This window comes from Mugil cephalus, chromosome 5 (assembly GCF_022458985.1).
Source record: "Mugil cephalus isolate CIBA_MC_2020 chromosome 5, CIBA_Mcephalus_1.1, whole genome shotgun sequence".
Classification (NCBI taxonomy): Eukaryota; Metazoa; Chordata; class Actinopteri; order Mugiliformes; family Mugilidae; genus Mugil; species Mugil cephalus.
In genome coordinates this window covers 24925570-24946874 of record NC_061774.1, presented here as the reverse complement: position 1 = coordinate 24946874, position 21305 = coordinate 24925570, and the positions used below count along the sequence as shown (strand labels likewise).

General features: G+C 43.2%; 1 protein-coding gene across 1 annotated transcript in view; it reads right to left on the bottom strand.

Annotated features, from left to right (window-relative positions):
• The window catches only part of spata5 (spermatogenesis associated 5), a 128016-nt gene that overhangs the window by 83364 nt on the left and 23347 nt on the right, over positions 1 to 21305 (bottom strand). The window contains exons 11-14 of the mRNA XM_047585385.1: positions 18729 to 18886; positions 9951 to 10160; positions 4925 to 4978; positions 4582 to 4661 (exon numbers count right to left, since the gene is read on the bottom strand). Of these exons, the coding sequence (XP_047441341.1) occupies positions 4582 to 4661; positions 4925 to 4978; positions 9951 to 10160; positions 18729 to 18886 (502 nt within the window). The remainder of the gene's footprint in view (positions 1 to 4581; positions 4662 to 4924; positions 4979 to 9950; positions 10161 to 18728; positions 18887 to 21305) is intronic.

Below are 21305 nucleotides of genomic sequence, written 5' to 3'. Positions count from 1 at the left end.
CACTTCGATATTTTCAGTCCATCATGTGCAACGTTTTCCTGGCTTGTCCCCAAGAGTAAGACACACTGAAGACCATTGACCATGAACGTGCTGATCATGTTGAGAACAAGCTGCGAGAACTTCCAAATGAGGGCTGCCGTTGGCGCGAGAACAAATTTTTCGCTTCTCACAGAGCATGTAACAGCCTTAAGCCGTCATTGACGAGTCATTGCAGCGCTAATGTAACACAGAAAACAAAAGGCATGCATAAAAAATACAATATTTATTCAAATCTTAAGTTCCTGAGTCCCTGCGTCCTCATATGGGGACAAGAAGCTTTAGGTTTGTGGCAACGTTTCTAGTTTAATATGACGCGCAACAGTAACAAGCTATAACTTCACTAATTAGTAAGTATTTAGCTGAGGACATTGGGACTTCATTATTTGCAATTCTGCTTTTGCACAGCAACTTTCAGACATGACAATCAACAGTTTCAAACTCTGTTACATATGTCAGTAACTTTATTATAATATTGAGTGAAGTCATTCCCGTGATATCATCTTTTTCCAAAAAAACACTTCCAGTTCAAAGACGATGCTCGGTTTGTATAGTTCTTAGGGCCCACTAATCCCAAATAAAGAGAAATGGAGAAATTTAAAATGCAAACCAAACAAAAGCCCGGGTCTCAGGAGGTTAAAGTCTGTCGGAGCAGAAATAAATGGAGCAATTTCAAGAAAAACAAAAGCATAAAAAAAGACTGATTTTAAATGGTCCAATGAATGAGTAGGCCACGTCGTTTAATGGTTCTTAACGATAATTTGATGAAAAGGCTAAAGATCACATTTGACGGGGAGGATTTTACACCAGCTCGTGCTCATGAGCGTGAATGGGCGTTTTCCCCATAAACGATTGCTCATTGACATGTCCAACAATGGATTGTATAATCTAACATTGCCAGCCTTATCCTTGTATAAAAAAGCTCATCAGCGTGTTTAGTCACTGCGTTACAAGGTGGTTATTTTCCATACCGCAGTGCAGACAGCCATCCTTCCCATCCACACACACACACACACACACACAGTGTCTGTTGACAGGGCCAGCGGAAGTGCCAGACGTCATTAGCACAGACAAGGCTGCAGAGGAACACAAAAGAGCTCTGTCACTGAGATATGAAGGGGTGGGGGAGAGAAAAAGAGACAGAAAGTTTGGGTGAGAGGAGATAGCGTGGAAGACGGGATTCAGAATTATAAATACAAGCGCGGTGAAAATGTGCGGGAAATAATTGGGTAGAGATCCGTTTTTAAGAGAAAGCTCCTTCCATGTGTCAATCTCTGCCTCTATCTAACAATTGCTGCCTGTTTTTCTGCCTCTCTTCCTGTTTTCTTCATTTCATTCCACCAGTTTGGACTCGTGGCAGGTAGGCTGACAGATTTACAGGTGCTTCTCATCTCTTGCCTCGAGAAGGGAAAAGAAAAAAAAAAAAAATTGAACACACACACACACAAACACACTTTATAGCAGAGGTTGTCTGGTCGTGTCAACAGTTTTGAATTCTTGCCGGCGTGCGTGAAACCACTTCATTGATTAAACATGGCAGGAAGCGAGGACCCAATAAATAACCTTTGCAGATCAGCGCTAAGTGCATTTTTAAAATGGTGAGTGGCCGCAAGGCACAAGTCCAGCCCCGCGTGAGCCGACGAACCTGGGAGACGAGAGTTGGAGCCGGTCGAGCACATACTCGAGATTAAACATCAAGAATAAGCGGAGGGCAGCTCAGTCATACTGTAAAAGCAAATAAATGACCGAGGAAGACAAGTGGCAATAGAGAACGACTGGAGAGGAGCCAAGATTGAATTAAAGTTCGCGGTGCAAAAAACTCTGTTCCAGGTCCTTTCTGAAAAGCGCGGCCCGTTGAAAGGCAGAGGACATAAATCCTGGTGGTATTAAAGTAAAACCCGGCACTGAAGCCGGGTTGCATCACGCTCTTCGGGAGAAGCTTTGCAGATATTCTTCTCGCTAAGCTCACGCTTTCACACACTGGAAGATGTGAACAAAACTGATCTGATCAAAACGGAGGCCTGCACAGCAAACAACTGGCTGTGAATCTTTTGATGTAGACTTCATGGATCAAACCAGAAGAAGAGGACAAGAGTAGGAGGAAGAAGAAGAAGTAGTAGTAGTAGTAGTATTAGTAGTCATAGACATATATAGACGCCGCATCGACTGCTGCCACCCATTGGAGTCATGTGCCTACAGGGCGGCCATCTTGGCACTGTTATAGAGGAATGATGTGTCCACACAATTAAAGTTATATAAATCGCTCAATTGTCAGGCTATTTTCACGTGGTTCGTTCGTTACAAATGTCAGACATGACAGATATATTTTCGGGTATAATTATCATATCCTAAACCAAAACCACTATTATTGGAAAAACTTCTCGTTTCACCGCCAGTTACCGCCGTCTCCTCAAAATACTGTTTTTTGGGGGGGGGGGACACAAAGAATGTGAGAAAAGTAGCCAAAAATAAAGAATTGTCTACAACAAAACTAATCCCACCATTAATAACTATTAGGTCTATTAGATGCTGTATTCCAGCCGGTCAATTACAGTCTGAGGTCAGTTTCTTCCCTGTGAATAGGCCGTTGCTAGGGACGCTGCTTGCTTCATCGTTGCTAGGGACGCTGCTTGTTTCACCGTTGCTAGGGGCGCTACTTGTTTCACCGTTGCTAGGGGCGCTGCATGTGTCACCGTTGCGATGCTCTGTCTGTCCTGTCGGGGTTTATTTCAACAACTTGCTCACTCTATATCATCCCTCACTTACATCATACCTGTGAATAAATATGTGACGTTAATTAATAACAATGTTTTGTCAAGAAAAAAAAAAAATAAAAAAATGGCACAGGCCATTATTTTAGGAGGGTGACGACTTGTATTTAGGTAGTAAAAATCAAAGTTTTTAATAAGCCAAGAACCCTGTCAGTGCAAAATTCAGCGAATAATTCCACTTTAAAATGGTGGAGCACCTCTTTCCTTCATTGGTTTACGTGGACCCTGCCTCTGCTGGAACTGGACCGAGGCGGCGGTGCTTTAGGCACGTCCCTCCACAGTCAATCCAGAGTTCAGGTACATATTTTCTATGTTAGTAGGAAGAAGAAGAAGAAGAAGAAGAAGAAGAAGAAGAAGAAGAAGAAGAAGAAGAAGAAGAAAGGGTAAGAGGAAGAAGAAGTATTAGGAGTAGGAAGAAGAAGAAGAAGAAAGAGGAGGAAGAGGCAGAAGAAGAAGAAGATGATGAGGAAGAAGATGCTGAAACGTCCTGATACTTTTCTTTGAGAGAATAACAAAGCAGAAGTCTGAACAAGTCTAGATGAGCAAGAACAGGAGGTGTGGTTTTAAAGTACTAAAATAATCATCTAGATTTTATGGTGGTGATGGTTTGTGCCATCCCATAGACCATAGGTCATCAACGCGACCCCTAGGGGGTCTGCAGAGGTACTGCAGGGGGGGTTGAAAAACCTTTGGTTGATTAGACATTTTTTTTTAAAATATTTTTTAAATTTAAATTTCTTTAAATACACATTAACACAAATTAGCCCCCAACTGGCCGAGAGCCTGTTCAGTCCCCAGATGAAATCCCAGATGCACGATTTAGTATTACAGCCCCCGTTATTGCGCATGTTTGAAATAATAATAATAATAATAATAATAATATATATATATTTGAACCTGTGTATCATTTGAATAGCTTAATAATGAATGCAAAATGAAGGAAAAGATTCACTGAGGCCGTGAGACGGTTTAGTACAGAAAGGTTACAGAGAATTACATATCCAGTCGACTCCAGACGAACTAATTCACAGTTTTTTTGAGCAGAATCAGTGTGCGGCTGCAGTCCAGCATTGGATGCACTGCACCAAACTCTGGCTTTGGACGGTTTTAAGGACGGCCCACTTGGCCTTTCTGTGCTCCTTCCTACAACGTTTAGGTTCATCCACTGGTTTACCAGGAAGCATGCTGCATATTTGGCCTTCCCCATCTGCCGTGGAAGGGCACAATGAAGTGTTTGTGCGCCTCCGGCCTGTGTCCTCTGCCCGTACCCCCTCCCCGCCTCATCCACACACACACACACTCGTCCTCTTCCCTTTAAGCCACAGATGTTCCCAGTGCCATCCCACTGAAGCGCCTCCGGACAAGACTGCGTTCTGTGTTCGCCAACAGAGGAAAGCCGCAAAAGTCCGGCGGGGGGGACACCATGGGAACTGAGTGGTCGGCTTTGATAGAGCAGTCACGCCGTGTGTTTCGGGATGCTCGCGCCATCCATCACACGTGAATCACCGCGAGAGACGAGGCCTGGCACATTAAACTTGACCGCGGGGATGAGTGCGAATTTGTCATCGCCCGGACAATGAATGACCACACAGCCGAAAATAGTACACAGCGGACAGTAGCACTGAACAATGACCCGAGGCACTTTGAGGGAGGAAATGCAAATCCATCAAGTGGGAAGAAGCTGTCTTTGTCATCATTTTCCAGCGTCTTGGCATCTTTTATTTTTGTCCCCCCCCCCTTCCCTCCCGTCGCAAAGAAAAGAAACACCCTGTACCTTCCTCTTTCGCCGGCGAGAGCGTCGATCTCATCAAAGAAGACGATGGAGGGAGCGACGGCCCTCGCCTTCCGAAACACCTGCAAGGGGAGCGGCAAAAGCGTCAGCAACAATGGGAGAAAAACAGGACAGATCTCGGGACAGGGCCAATGAATCACTCGCGGCCAGAAGTGCGCACAAACACGCAGAGGAAATACAGCACTCATTAAGGCCGTAAGCTTACGACTCGGGGTCATTCCCTCCTTACATCAGCGGCTAAAAATACTCAGGACACGACACAATGTTAAAAATCACGAACAAACAATAATAATAATCGGGTCAGGGAGGGAAATAATGCTCATACCTCTCTGACTGCTCTCTCAGATTCTCCAACGTACTTGCTCAGTAACTCAGGGCCCTGAAAGAAAAATGGTACTTAATTCAACAAAATAGATTTTTCATACGTTGTGTTAAATGCATTTGATTTTGCGTATGGATAAATATTATCCAGGTTAGGGTTAGGGTTAGACGTTCAAATCATCTCACTGACAAGAAAAGCTGCTGCTTCTTCTGTGGCAACTTTCACAGATTAAAAAAAAAAAAAAAGAGAGGAACACAGCGTGAGAATGTGGGTGCAGCATTGTGTACTGCTTAACGTTTGCATGTAAACACCTGTGGTTCACTTGGCAAATTAGCTGATTTTCCATTCTGTGACATCTGGACTAAACCGCGTCCGCTACGTCTGCTCTCTGCTAGAGCTGCAACCATTACCCCCGCTATAACTACTGCTGGCATCGCTACAAATCTAATCAGAACTAAGAACGGCAGCCATTTTTTTTTTTTTAACATTACATTTTTTGTTCAGATTTACACTACCAGTCAAATGTTTGGACAGGACGTCTCATTCAATTCAAAGAGAAAGTATGCTCAAACTTTTGTCTAGTATTTGGTCCAAAATGCAGAAACTGAACAGACAAGCAAACAAACATCCTCCTACACCATGTACTTAGACCCCATCTACTTCCTGGATTTCAGGGATTTAAGCAAAAGTAACTCAACATGAGCAAATACTAAGATTTTAGAATATGTAGAATTTCAGAAGTCATATTGAAATCTAAGATTCACCAAATAATATATATGTAAATAGGACCTGCACATTTTTTGTAAATTTTACTTCTACCTTATTCTTATTTTATTCTTATGTCTATGTCTTGTTCATATATATATATATTTCTTATCTCGTGACTCTTGGACAAAATCATTTCCCTGCAGGGATCAGTAAAGTGATCTTGAATCTTGAATCTTGAACTAAATGACACATAAAACTCAAACTGACCAAACATGGCTGAAAAGTAACTACGACACAATTTTAAATGTCCTTTCTTTTTGTCAGGCACTGGAATCATAAGCAGTCTGTTTGACAAGATAACTACAGAGAAGAACGATTTTATTTCTTTATCCAGAAAGGGAGGTTTCATTTATTTTAACCTATTTATTCATATTTAATAATATTTAAACTGCCACGTCTTTAATAGACGTTAAAATCAGAAACGGTGTCTCGCGGTGCAGCGTTCTGAAAGCTGTGTGATCAAATACACCGGTTACAACTACCTGGGTTTATTTATTGATGGGAAACTTTCATTTAAAGAGCACATTAAAAGTTTTGTGTCTAAATTAAGTGTGAAACTCGCTTTCTGTCACAGAAACATGTTTCTCCCTCAGAGCGAGTACCTTTCTGATATCAGATACTTTTCTGCCTATTCTTGATTATGGTGAAGTTGTTTATATGTCTATAATATCTAATGACATTTCACACCTAGCTGTTCCTCATGTTTGGACTGAATTGGGGCTTTTATTTCTGTCTGCCTCCTTTCAATCTGTACAGAAAATGTCTGAACTTCTCTCATTTGAGGCCTTTCGTTGTGTCCTAAAAGGCCGACAACAGGAATCCATTCAGCATTGCCTGTGTTTTTAAATCGTTCCTGAAGTCATCACTCCTGCACTTTATCTGCTAACCAGTTAGTATTTTTGTGATTGTTGTTATTTGTGTATTATCTGTGTGCCGTTGCCTTTCTTGACCAGGTCACCCTTGATCTCAATGGGCCTTTTTCTCTGGTTAAATTAAGGTGAAACAAATAATAACAAAAAATTATGGTATATTAAAAAATCATATCATAATGAAAAAGAACACTGGTACCCCGCCTCTTCTTCTTCTTCTTCTTTTAGTATTTGAGGCCCTTCCTCGTGAATCTCTCCCTCACTCAGAGCAGATAAACATCCACTCAACCCTTTAGAAAGACTTCCTCCAGTGCAATCCACCCTTTCAACACCTCAGGGCCGACGGAGGAGACGACACTCCACTCCCAGGCCTTTTGTCTCCTCCAGTAAGTGAGTGTGGAGGTTGACTCATTAATCCCAGGTTCCTCTCTCTCTCTCTCTCTGTATCTGTGGCAGAGCCAACGGTTGGACACGGTGAGTTTGAAACCACCGGCTCTTCTGTGGAGATACGAGCCGTGTGTGTGTGTGTGTGTGTGTGTGTGTGTGCACGTATGCATCTGCGGATGTGAGTGTGTCTGAGTGGCTGCAGCGGGAGGAAACCGAAATTGACAAGATGATAATAGGGCTTTTTCACACAGAGGAAACAGGCTGAGCCTTAAAGTATCCACATTTAAATCTGGATAACGTATCTATGTCAAAGCAGCCGCCGCACTGGAAAAACCTGATACTGTTATTGCAGATGGTGGAGAGCGGCTTTCAGCGGGAGGGACAGGATGTTTTTTAGCCTTTTCATAGGGCGCTCGTTCCCTTTGTGACGACTTCAAACTCGCTGCGCGAGATTATGGTACAACTCTGTTTTTAATCCGCCGTCGTGTCAGACACTAAACAGCCTCCGGGGCCGGAGTGAAAGGGGAAAACATTTTGGAAATCGGGCGAAAAAATCTTTCGGAAATGATCGGTTTAAACAGACGGGCATGATTCTCAGCAGTGAGATACGACCGCAGGCTTCGAAGTCAAGTCAAAATAACATCACTGACGTGGAAACGTAAATATATGTTTAGCTTTTATGTTTATTTGATAGTTCACTTCGGACTTCTGGAAGTTTAGATGATTAAAACTCACTTGCAGTTTGTTTGTTTGAACGACAATAAATAATAATGAATAATTCGAAGTCAGAGCCCTTCAGGGTCTTTGTTGTTTCATTTTGTGATCTTTTTTGTGTGTGGTTTCCGTGTGCATGTGGACAGAAATTGAAGGTAAAGTTGTAAAGCAAAGCCTGACGCTGCCTTAATGATCCCAGATGAGAGCTCCTGTCACGGCTTCCCGTCTCGCACGGCAACCGCTTGTTTTTTTTTTTTAACTTTTTTAATACTCACTGATCAACAATTCAACAAGCTGATCAATCAATCTCTGTCAACAGGGGCCAGGGGGGTTTGGGGGTGAGGGTGACAGAGAGGATGAGGTGATGAATGAGAGGGGACAAACACGGGGTCAAAGGCCAGACGAGGTTTTCTCTCTGCAGAGGAAGCCGGGCACCGACCAATCATCCCTGCGGCTACTTCAACGCATCCGAGGAGGGAAAAAACGCGTCTCCACGTGGGTCTGGAGCCGTCGATCGAGATCCCATCGTATAGTTTTGCGAATGAGTGCAAACCGATGCTGTCTCTTATGAATCGCCATGACATGGGGACATGATAAAAATTGCGGAAAGCCATGAAATCTGCACACAGTAAAATATTATTTACAATGATTAAAACTCAAACCCTCGACGAGTCCTCATGTGCAGTATATGTTTCTGTAGCTGCTGCATAGTTAGACACAGATAAATAAGGACATCTTTCATTAGTGAGAAAATATTGCTAATTAACCACCAGCCAACATAGCTATTTATACACAGCCTTATAATACTCACTAATGTTGCCAATTCCGACTTAGATTTAATACCTACAATGATAAAAATATTTTTAAAAGGCTCTTACATTTTTATTTTTATTTTTGGCAATTATTAAAAACTCAGAATGATTGATGGATACCTCTTCCCACGTAAGAGAAAGTCATTTGAGTAGATGGCCCATCAATGTGGCCAGGACATGTTATGTGTTCACATTACTATAGGAAAGGCCCACACCAATGTTCAGACATTTAGAAAATAACTAATGATGGACAGAGATCAATAAATAGTGATGTGTCGGTCTGAACGGGGTCTGAGTGATCTCTAATGTGCCCTCTAGGTGGCCACTTGTGATCCTGTGATACGTGGATGACTTTAATTTCATATGTGCATACGACACCAACGAGGGGAAGTAAAGAACGTTGACCATGTTGCATCAATTCAGTGTTCTGATGGGAAACATTTGGACCTGGCATTCATTCATGTGGATGTTACTTAGACATGTAGCACCCACCAGACCGGACCAGACACCCCCACCCCACAGCAATGACACTCCTTGATGCCGTCAGCCTGATGCACACACAATTTAGGAGCAACTCAAAAAAACATGAAGAACAGAACAAGGTGTTGACCTGGCCTCTAAATTCACTAGATCCCAAACTGATCCGCAGACGCCCCCCCTCCACAGGACCCCTCCGAGGGTCCATGTCTATTCGATGATGAGTCACAACCTACGCCATATTAGGAAGGTGGTCATAATATAATGCTGGATCGGTGTACACTCGATGCACATAAGGTCAAACTGCCACTACATAGATAGAGCGTCGCTTTGAGCTGAAATGGAAACCCCATCGTTTCCACAGACATCAAATATGTCAAGAATAATATTGTGGAAATGTGTCTAAGAATTTCTGAACTTGAGTCTCAAACCCTTAAACAAACTGATACATGGTGTAATATAACTCAGCGTGCCTTAAAGCTATTTAAAGGAAAAGAAAACCGTATGTTTAAAGGTTAAAGCGGTTCAACGTTTTTTTTTTTGTTTTTTTTTTTCCATTTCGAGACACAAACTAACATATTGTACATTTTATCTTCGACTGCTCTTCGCTTTGCGTATGGACATGTGCGTTTCATATCAAACCACCGTCACTTCGGCAACTCCCCTCAGACGGCTGATGGCTAATTCAGAGGGACACAGCAATGCAGTTTGATGGGCTATGATAAGTTACCAACTCTGATCTAAAAAAAAAAAGGCAAAAGGCAAAAGAGATGAGACTGAATCAACAACTCATCAGTCGTCAAACTAATTGCAGAGTCACATGCAGCGTTTTGGCCGGGCACTCGGGACAGGAACGTGATATGAAGAGACACATCTGTGAGACATTATTTGTTCATATTTAAAAGTCGGGGAAAAGCCAACAATCTTTTGCCCAGGACAAAAATCATGTTTAACAGAAAATGAAAGATGAAAGAAAATTATGATTATATGATGAAAACTCACTTTAACAGCTAGGAAGTTGAGCCCGCTCTCATTAGCCAGAGCCTTGGCTATCATGGTCTTGGAGCAGCCCGGGGGCCCGTAGAGCAGGACTCCTTTCGGAGGCTGGATCCCCATGCGGGTGAAGGCTTCCGGGTGCCTCAGGGGCCACTCCACAGCCTGCTTCAGTTTCAGCTTCACCTCTTCCATCCCGCCGACGTCTGACCAGCGGACCTGGAAGGAGGGGAAGAGGTAAAAGTGTTAAATAGTTTTTTTTTTTGGTAAACTGGAGAAAAAGTTTACTCTGGAGTTTTACCTAATATGGGTCACAACTGCTTGCAATATACAAAGTGACAGAACTGCAGTTCCTTACATGGCCACTTGAGGCATAAGTGAGTCAATCCCCATAGACCTCCATGTTACAGTAGAAATAAACATATTTACAGCATGGTACAAATTACTCCATTAGTTACAACAAATTATTATTTTTACTTCTGTATTTTTTGTATTACATATATACAGTATGTATATAATGTTAATTCATTGCAGTACTCATTTTTGCACTACTCGTGACCAGGTGTGTGTTTCTTTTTCTTTTATTTTAAGTGTGTATTCATTCTTTGTTTATCCTGTGGTTCCTAAATCTTTAACTAAGCTTTTACACACAGTCTTGTATCGTTGTTGCCTGCTCTGTGTGCCCTTAACTGGGGAAAAATTGTTTTCTGAATCTGAATCTATGCGAGGTTTATTCCTCTGTGTCAATTTAACGCTGTAGCTATGGCGACAGCACAGACGCTAACGCCGTAGCCTGACGTGAAATGTAACAACACGTCCTGGCGACATAGAACACAAGAGCTGTGATTGGTCCACTTTGTAGTAGCATGTTTACGCTTTAGTATTTCTGGCTGTTTTCCGCCTCAACAATTTTCAAACTGATTGTTTTGGATCAATAAATTTGGAACACATCGAGGAAAGGTTAACTGAGGAGGTTTGGAGATATAAACATTTGTGTGACTCATTTTGAGGCGAAATTTTGGCAAAAGTTTCCGTTGCCATTGTTGAAAGGGAAGCAGGAAGTAGAAACAAAATTTAACGTGACTGGCAAAAAAGACAGAGCGTTGGTTAGCGATTTTACAGAGCGAGGCAAACTGGTGAGCGCACACAAGTAGGGTAGGACGTCTATGTCCCGCCGTATTTTAAATGAGCCTATAGGGCGTAAAGGAAAAACAATATGTGCACGAAGAAGCCGCGGCAAACGCAGGAGAAGGTGTACTCTTAAAAGAAGCAGATGGAGAAGAGTGTGGAAACCAGTCCAAAAGGTTGAATTAAAGAGCGCCAGGTTCAGAGCCATCGATCATTCATGCAATAATATACAATCAAGCAAACTGCTAGCGGATAACAGCGAGTGGCCAAGCTCTAATAAATGATCAGCATGAGTTGCACTCTTTGGATTCCTCGATCCAGTCTGAATCCGTGGCAGACGCAAACGCATCGCCAACAATGAATGCAGCAGACCAAACAAACTCTGATTGCACGCTGATGTCACAGATGTGCTCATGTAACCCGGAGGAGGACCTTTTCTAACTCTCAGAACGTCATGTCCTTCCAAACCGATGACAGGGGTCAGGGCCGAGAGGGAGAGACGTGAAGCATAAAAGCATATTTGGAAAAGAAAACGGAGGAACCGGGGGCTCGGGTTGAATCTGGGAGAATCTGGACGGAGTGAACAACAACAGAACGAGTCTGCCAACAGCTGTCTGTCTGACAGATGGGAGGAGGGAGGATAGGGAGGGAGAGTCCGGCAGTGAACGACCGGAGGAGATAAAGCAGATAAGGAGAAGAAACCCTCATCCAAAACCTCTAAAGCTCCTTTTTCATCCTTCCTGTCTCTTTCTTCATTACCCATTCCGTCTTCCTTACGTTTCAGCTCTACTCCATTCATACTTCTTTTCTCCCCCTCCTCTACCCGCCCCCCCATCTTTCTCCTTCTCTATCTCCATTTTGATCTTGTTTCATACCCTCTCTGTCCCCCTCTCTGTTATCTGTCTTATCTCTTTACTGCGCTCCTTTCCTGTCCTCCCACTTTCTCTTGTTACACACACATGCACAAAAGGGAGAAGAAATCAGGTTTTGCAGGAAGTCATATGATGTGTTTATTTGCACTGTACAAGCCTGGTTACTGTTAAATCTGTATATACATAACCGCAGGTCAGTCATCTGATTTCTCCCCCGGCCCCTGACCTCTTTTTTTATTAGTTTGGAGCCGCGGCTTACTTACTTTAAGTGCGATACGAGATCATGCTTTTTAAGACAGATTTGGAGCAACAACACGGTGATAAGACGGCTTCTGGTTACGTGGTTTCTACGGCACAAATGGAACTGAAATGTGCAAATAGTTAGAAGTTAATTAGTTTAGTTTAACACCGGGATCTACTGTCAGAAGATTTATCATGTGAAAATTTATTTTTGATTGGGTATGAACATGCATGTGGCCAGTCTACTACTATATATGGAGAATGCAGGTTTCCCCAGTTTACTGAAAGCATATACACCAATCCGGCATAACATTATGACCTATGTCCTAATACTGTGTCATTGCTATGGGGTGTCTGGTCTGGTCTAGGTGGGTGCTACATGTCTAAGTAACATCCACATGAATCAAAAGCCAGGTCCAACACTGAATGGAATTGTCACAAGATGGTCAATGTTAGGTCATAATGTCTGATCGGACTTTAACAGTTAGTGAGTTATTCAGTTCCAGTCAAGCAGAAAATAAATAATTAACCTTTACTTAAAAAGTAACCTAGAGAAGACACTTGTGACGGCCAATAATTGGGGAGAACTCTGATTTTAGTCTGAGTTTTTACATTTACTTAAGTTGTCCAGTTAAAGTCGGATTAAGGCAATAATTAGTTTTTTCCCGTGCATGTGAACGTACTGACTATTTGGGACTCGCTTCGTTTACATGGTCTGTGCTTCTTTAACTCGACTGAAATCTTTCTGATCAGAGATTCAAACTTGGATTTTTTTATTTTTTTTTGGTTCTATTTGCGTTGGAGCGCCAAAACCCCTCACGTCACCTGATGTTTAGAAAACACGAGCAGAAAGAATGGATTCATCCCAACCAGAGAGGAATGACCAGATCAAATGTTTACATGGTTATTATGAGCTAATATTTTCCCGTTGAAGAGTTTATCAAAGATTTTCACCACCACCCTACTCAATCTGATTGAAAATTCCTTCTGGTCGGGATAGTCTGTTATGATTGAGGTGGTTACGTGAGGCTTTTATATTCAGATTATTAGTAAAAGTGAAGTTTTGGACATTTAATTTTCTCTTTTTAATCAGTTGTTTAAATATATCATCAACAATTAGACTAATCTCTAGGTGGAGCACTAACTTTGGGAAGTACAAAAGCTGTATCTTATCTCTACCGCCCTGACCCTCACGCTATCGCGCCATCTCTCATTCTCTACCTTAAATACTGCTGCCTGTTCCTCTCTCTCCCTTCCCCTCTTTTCTGACTTCCTCCTCCTCCCCCCTCTTTGCACTCTCCCCCCTTCTGCTCTCCATCCAGAGGTAACACATCCCAGGCCACCGGCGCCGTCTCCGGGGAACGAAGCACCTAATGGAAACCTGGCGTCTGGCCACATACTGTAAATACCGAACAATTTATGGACGGCGCAGAGCAAAAGAGTGAGAGAAAGAGAGGGAAGGGAACGGATGGACGAAGGGGAGGGAGGAGAGGAGAGGAGAGGAGAGGAGAGGAGAGGAGAGGAGAGGAGAGGAGAGGAGAGGAGAGGAGAAGAGAGCGGCGAAGATGAGGAGATAGGCCGGAAGCAGGAGAGTGAAGCACAGCGCTCATTTGAAGGCCTGGAAAGGAATGAAATGAAATAAAGGGAGGGCCCGAGATAAGAGCAACAGTAAAAAGGGCTTACGGACAGAAAAAATGGAGGAAACAGGTGATCAAGATAAAGAGAAGTAAAAAATAAAAATGGATGGAAAAAAAGGGAAGCAAAGAAAAAGGAGAGAGAAAACTGGATGAATGTTAAATACTGTTTGAAGGAAGGTAGCTCAGGTTATTGACACTGACATAGTATCATTGTTTCCTTAATGTCACATATTGCGACTAGAGGTGGGTGATACGATACGTATCACGATACTTGAATCACGATACGATACATTATTGCAATATTATGATATTGCAATATTCTACATAGTTCACTGAGAAATTTTAAATGCAGCTTAAAATACAAGTTGTATATATGTAAATCAGATGACAGTGGTAATTCATGGAACACATTGAGTCAAAAAACAATATTAATCCAAATGATTCATTTCCAGTGTATTGCACTTGTCCATAAAAAGTGGAAAACAAGTTCCTTGCCACTTAAATGTCAAAACACAGTTTGCAAACTTTGTCCTCTTTGTCCAGCTTATTAATTCCTTCTTCCAATTTAACGCCACACAGCTGTAAACAAATTGCTGTTGTTCACACGAAACCACAAATGCCTACTATTTCTAAAATAAAAATTCACAAGAGGAACTGTTGATTGGCATCTGTATCGATAACATCGTATCGATGCCCATCCCGACTGCTGACGTTGATCTATATTTCAAAAACCATAAAAATCCACTGGGTTTGCCCAATGAATTGGTAAATTTGGTGGTGGGAACCAAGGTTGTTGACGACTTCCCTTGTGGTAAACATTTGGGGAGTATCTTTGTCACCCAAAAACACCACAGGATTTCCGCCTGTCATCACTACGGCTCACTGGATTTCATTAAAATTCAAAGCTCTTATCGCCTCGTCGCCACTGCAACTCTCTTCCTCTGCTGCCCTTGAGCCGACGTTGTTTTGTCAATGAATATTTGCAAATTAGCTTGAGTTTAACCGCTGAAGCTAAAGTTCATACATAGACAAAAAATAAATAGAAATGGTTTCTATTTGCTGCTTTAGTTTAACAAATAAAACATGAATCTAAAGAACAGGTCTTCAACAAGGGGTCTGCAGGGTACTGTACTGGGGCCGCAAAATCTTTGGTTGATTAAACATTTTTATACATTATTTTTTAATCTCCCCACACAAATTTTTTTAAATACACATTAACATGAATCAAACATATTTTATAAAACGAGGCAGAAGATGTTATCTTTCAGTCAGCACTTCAGTGATACAGGAGCTGTCTCAACAGCGCCACACTAGACCTGTCAATCTAAGCCTCCTGCACACAGTAGGCCCCGCCCCCATCGCTGCTGAGCCAATCACGAGGCTGCATATCACACGCCGACTCTGTCAGGTTTCCCGCAATTAGCGGAGAGCCTGTTCAATCCCCAGGCGATATCCCAGACGTATGCTGCAATATTAGCAAAAAGAGAAGCTAACAGTGCAGCTAGCTCCCATCAGCCAACTACTGAATAAAAAAATGAATATTTGAACTTGTGTATTATTTGAATAATGATAATAATTATGTATATTTATGTATAAACAGCACTAGGCGAGTTTAATATAGAACACATATAGTAGGTACAACTTAATTTCTCCATCAGGTTTGAAGACTCGTGATTTAAAGTATATAAGATGAACTGATCCGAGACAGTTTAAGACAGTTAAAATGATCTGCGACGTTACAGCTTCCGCGGCGTTACGTGAATTATCTTTAAGTGTGAAGGGGGAGTGGAAGACGTCCTCTCGTGATATACACCCACTCTGGGAGGTGAGCCTCACCCGCCGGTGCGCCGCACGAACGCTCAGGATGACCTGCAGCCGAAAACACTTTAAAGGCCTCTGAGATTATCCAGCCCTGTCACTCAGTCTGCGCACAAATCAATCACTCGCCTCTAAGCGTCTCGGAAGCAGACGTGTGACACATCACATTTTTGTTGCATTTTATCTCCACAGACTACATTGAGTCCTTGTTGGACAAAGCAATAAAAAGTTAGACTAATTGTAAGCTGCTTTATGTCACGAATGAAGCGTCTGTGGGATTAGAAGGCAACGCTTTGACTCACACCTCGCCGCACTGTGTTTTTTTTTTCCTTTTTCCCAACCCTGTCTTCCCTCCCCTCCTTTTTTTTTTGTGCGAGACCCAGTTATTATCTTTTACTGTTGTTTTCTGAACTTTACAAGGGGCCTCTCAGGCTCTGGCCCTTTGATGGGGCTGAAAGGAGGGTGCGGGGGACTTCTCAGACAAAAAAAAAAAAAAAAAAAACTCCAGGGAGACAAGGAGTATGTTTAAAAAGGAGGAATAAATGGCCTCGTTATACGGCTGCCAAATGAAAATATTAAAGCCAGACTGCTGCACGGTGGAAGATGATCATTCGAGAGGAGCACTGCTGGGTAAACAAGGGAGCTGTCAAAAAGAGGAAGGAACGTCTCGTCGCAAAACAAACAAGAGAATTAAAACCGACTTTGGATCTATTTACATGTAAATAAAATGTAACCCGAGAGGCATAAGCGGTACAAGTCGAGTCTCCAGATACGTGATTTGAGAAGGTTTCAGAGGAACTCGAGGCATGTATTCATCCGGCACCACTGGAAGTTTCTTATATAAAATGGATTAGAAACAAATGTTTGCACTCATGTGGAGATAATCAAGTCCGGGGCTCTGTGGCCGGCCTTTCAGCTGAGCTGTGCAAGGGGGATAAAAAAAAAAAAAAATCCAAACTCACTCCTCTCTTGTTTCCAGGAACCGGCCGCAAGGACTGAATGTCTCTGGGTGAGTGCAGAGTGTTGCAGAAAGGAAAGGGGAGGAGGTGAAGGGATAGGAAGGACGTTTCTTCTTCTTCTCCTCTTCTCTTTTTTTTTTTTTCTTTGGTTGCTGGCAGGAACCGTCAGCGACCCGATCTGCTTTCAATTACCGGTGGAGGATGATGTTAGCCCTCTTCCTGTCCGTTATGTCTTGCACATGCAAACTCCAAAACATCCTGGAGTCTCACCACTGTCCTCTCATCCCTCCCTCCCTCCCTGCCTCCCCCTCTCCTTCCACCTCCTCCTTCTCACCCTCTCTCTCTCTCTCCCTCCGTCCACCACCGCCACTAAAAGAACATGATTCATCTTCATTGCAGCGGAGGGGAAAATGGTCGCGGGGTCATTTCCACTCTTCCTCGGCCTGACCCCATCTTTTAAGTCCTGGTGATTCAGTGGTCAGCGGCTCAGAGAGCAGTTAAGGGATTTGTTGATGTGCATTAGAGGGAAGAAGGAGGCGCCGCCGCTGTTGACGAGCTTTTAGCTTTTTCTTGTGGCGATAAGTGGTGACGCCGTTCGGGTTATAAATTTTCTCTCGTGCTTCAAATGAAGCCAAGGCTGCATGATGTAAACCGGTCTGCTTCCTCCAAGGGCCGTGTCAAGGTTAAATGAGACACAACTATCGCTGATTACAAACACAGGATCCAACTAAGATTGCATCATTAAGAACGATGCCGTAAAACAGGCAGCCGTATGAGGGGAGTTCTCCAGTTGAACATTAACCAAACCGTCTTTATTCTTTCTCTTACGCTGTAGTTATTCTGAAATGCTGCATGCACCACAAACCTTTATTTCTTTCCCCCTCATCCCCTCACATTCAGACTTTTATTGGCTGCACTACTGGAGCTCTATATGACCACTGTGCTCCAGGCCAGAGTTAAAAGGTTCTCCCTTCACTTTACTCTTTACAAATTTGAGATTATCGTTGAGCTACCATTAAGCCTCATTCTCACATGAAGCAATCAGCTTGTTGTCCAGGTCCGTTGGGCCACTAGCAGACGTTCCAAGCTCTGGTGTCCTCGGTGACCCTGTTGTATGCACCGATCAGGCTTTACATTATGACCACTGACAGGAGAATAGAATAGAATAATAGCGAATAACATTGATCATCTTGTGACAATTCAGTGTTCTGCTGGGAAACGTTTTGGATCTGGCATTCATTTATGTGGACATTTAGCACCCACCTAGACCCGACCAGGCACCCAACACCCCATAGCAATGACACTCCTTGATGGCAGCAGCCATCCCCAGCAGGATGCATTCTCAAAGAAACTAAAAAAACAGAATGTGTGGATGCAATTAGCCGTTTCTTCCATCATTGCTCTTTATTGGAAAAGAAAATAGCGCCAACGATGTTGATGCTACATCAGGGTCCAAGCCGCTACTTGCATGGTCGATTTGGTGGCAGCAACCACAGCTCAAAGTTGAGATCAGCTCAACTTGGTGCTGGCTCATTTTGAGTCATCAGTTCGTCAATGTTGTCACCACTTCGCTGCTCGTTTCTTCCTATGCTGCCTCACAACACCAGCTAGCCTTATAGCGTTTAGAAGCCGGTGATGCTTCCTTCTTGAGATTGTACACAAAAAAAAAAAACGAGAGGTGCTTTTCACTTCCACAAAGTGGAAAAACATCTTTTATCATTATCGTTGAAAGATTCACATTTCGGCCAGATTTCGGTTTTCTTTTGCTCCCTAATCACTCTAACTGCAGCCAATCCGTCATTCACATTTACAGGCTGCTTGTACTGGGGAACCGCTTTAGGAACTGAGGAACCTTAGCTAAACTGCAACCAGAGAAATCAAATACTAAGACTTTGTTCCTCCGCTGCAAATTCCTTCCGGTGCCTTCCGGTGAAGTCTGAGCTAAAACGGTTGGTCTCTCCGTAGGCCCGGGAAGCACTGAGCTTGCAGATCTTGCTGACTCATAATAATATGAGGAACAGTTCTTCTTTTGTTTCAGCGGTTATTGACTTTTCTAAGAGATCCGAACAACTTGTGGTCATGAGTGAATGATGGAAAAAAGAAGGCAGGGTGGCAGTGAGGGGGCTACCGTACCTTCGGGACGTCAATAGCGACCTCCCTCATGGCGCTGGGCTTCACGACTGACATGGCCCACTGCAGGTCCTGCAGAGTGACCGTCACCGTCCCCTTCAGCTGCTGGTCCGACGCCGCTCGATGGGAACCGCCCAGGGCTCGTCTCAGGGCGCGCAAACCTGCACAGAGAAGGTTTACAGGTGTTAAACCTCTCACCAGAAGACTAGAAGAATTATTGCAGAAAACAAGCAGTTGCTACGCCTTCCGTTCATGCACAACAAGGGTTTTATCTGTTTCCCGGGGTTAAGGACCGAACTCGGAAAAAAAAAGCTTTCAGCTTTGCTGCCCCCACGGCATGGAATACTCTCCAGCCTGAAGAGAAACTCTCTGAAGTAATTCCACTTGGAGCCTTCCGCTCTATCCTGAGGGACAGACAACTGAGCAGCGTCTGTGTTTTAAATCTTAAATTGTTGTTTGTTGTTTTATAGTACCCGCCCTTCTTAATGAAAATACCACTGCACTTCTAAAATTGTATGTTTTAATCTACACTGTCACTTTCTTGTAACTGTGCCAGGTCACCCTTGTAAAAGAGATCCTGAGCTCAATGGTTTTTTTTTTGTTTTTTTTTTTCATCTGGTTAAATAAAGGTTAAAGGGATACACCACCCCGATGTGAATTTTAGTCACTCAGTGACTAGTCACTCAGTGTATGTATGTAGTGTATGTAAGTGAGGAAAAAACACTTTTAAATCGGTCCAGACATTGTCCTAATCTGGGAGCGCAGCTGTTAGCTTTAGCTTAGCACAGGCGTTGTAATGTAGCATTGCCAATTAGCCTGTCGTCTGCAAAAGTGAAAGTTTAGGCACACAGTTCCCCCCATTCAAGGACAGGTAAGTACCAGCCATTATGGAAATTAGTGACCCCAGTTTCTCACCTATGCTAAGCTAAAGCTAACAGCTGCACTGCCAGATTAGGACAATGTCTGGAGCGATTTAAAAATGCTTTTACCCTCACTTATCCAACTCTGGGGAATACAGTGATGTGTGGCGTATCCCTTTAAATAAATAAACAGGAGAAAAACTTTCCAACAAATTCAGGACAAAAAAGGTAATAATACACCAAGCTTGACTTTTAACCAAGGTTTTTCGTAACAAATAGTTTCATATGTTGGAGAAAAATGTGAACTTAAGAAAACAGTGGCCTCGAGAAGCAATGCCAGAATCGCTGTTGCTCGAGGGTTTTCATTCCAAACACACATGTGCCGATTCCAACTCTTCACACACAACATTCAGGCTCGTACTTGCTACGACGGTACACACCTAGCGAATGCAGCTCTCCAAGATGAACACTAATCCCCCTTTTGACGAGGTAAAAATAATTGGGCCCCGCATTATTGAGGAGAAAACAAGAGTAGGCCAAAGGGAAGGGAAGTGTAATTGAAGTGCTTAAGGTTTGAATGCCTTCAGTCTGCATCGTAATAAAAAAAAAAGAGGACAACAAAACAAACACTGATGAGTCAGCGTCAAGACTGGGCCTTTGTTTCCTTTCGCAGAAAGAGGTCAATGCGGACTGATCTGAGGCAGAGGAAGTCTGGGAACAGTCAGCGGCGCATAATGGTGAGGCGATGACTGACACACAACACATATTACCGCAGAAAAAATACTTTTTATTTATTAGCCGGAAAGGTTATTTAAATACGTCTGCTACCCGTACGGAAAAAAATAAACCGCTCTGTATTGTTGGATGCTAAGCAGCTGTGGTCAAGCGTCTTGTTTAAAGGAAGCTAAGCAACGCTCGCTGAGGGAACTTCCTTTTAGCTTTGCACTATTTTCCACAATCAGTAAGGGAGAAACGGGTTGTTTCAGCAACCGCAGTTGTTATCTATGTCACGGAGGGAAATGAAGATTGATTAAGGACCTTGTTCTGAAGCACATCCTAAACAGAGGATGTTCTTTCAGTGCTTGTTCGGGGCTTCCCCCAAAAGAGTTTCCAGAAATCGGTGCAAAAACCTTGACGTGCAGGTAATGCATGCATCAGTTACACGCACAAGGAACGGAACACACTTCGGGGACGAGAGTTGCACGGGAAGGTTCGCTTTGCAAAACTGAAACGCAGCCATCGCCAAAAAATGCACGAAAAACCAAAAACGCTGAAAGCAAAAACAACAATACCAACGTCATGTGTGGATCAGCTTGCATCCAGCTGTGCAGATTTAACCCCTGCAGGTGGGAGGACAGGTCTTCTCTGAGTTAATTACACGCTAAATGTGGGCAATGATTAGTAGTTACAAAACCAGCCCACAACCACATTTCCAGTCCCGGAGTTGGGTAACAGCATATTAGACAGGCAACCATTCTCAATGCACATGTGCACACATCACACAAACACACACACACACACACACACACACACATAAACTCTTGGCTTCCTCTTCTGAGCTAAAGAGTTGAGCTGGAAGGGGGAGGAGGAGCGGGGTCTGGGTGGGAGATGGAGTGGAGAGGGCTGTAGGGGAACGGACGTGGTCCAGGGCTGGAGGCCAGAGAGCAGACGAGAGGGGATTTACGATCAGACAAGACTGCATCCTGTTTATATTTTCCAG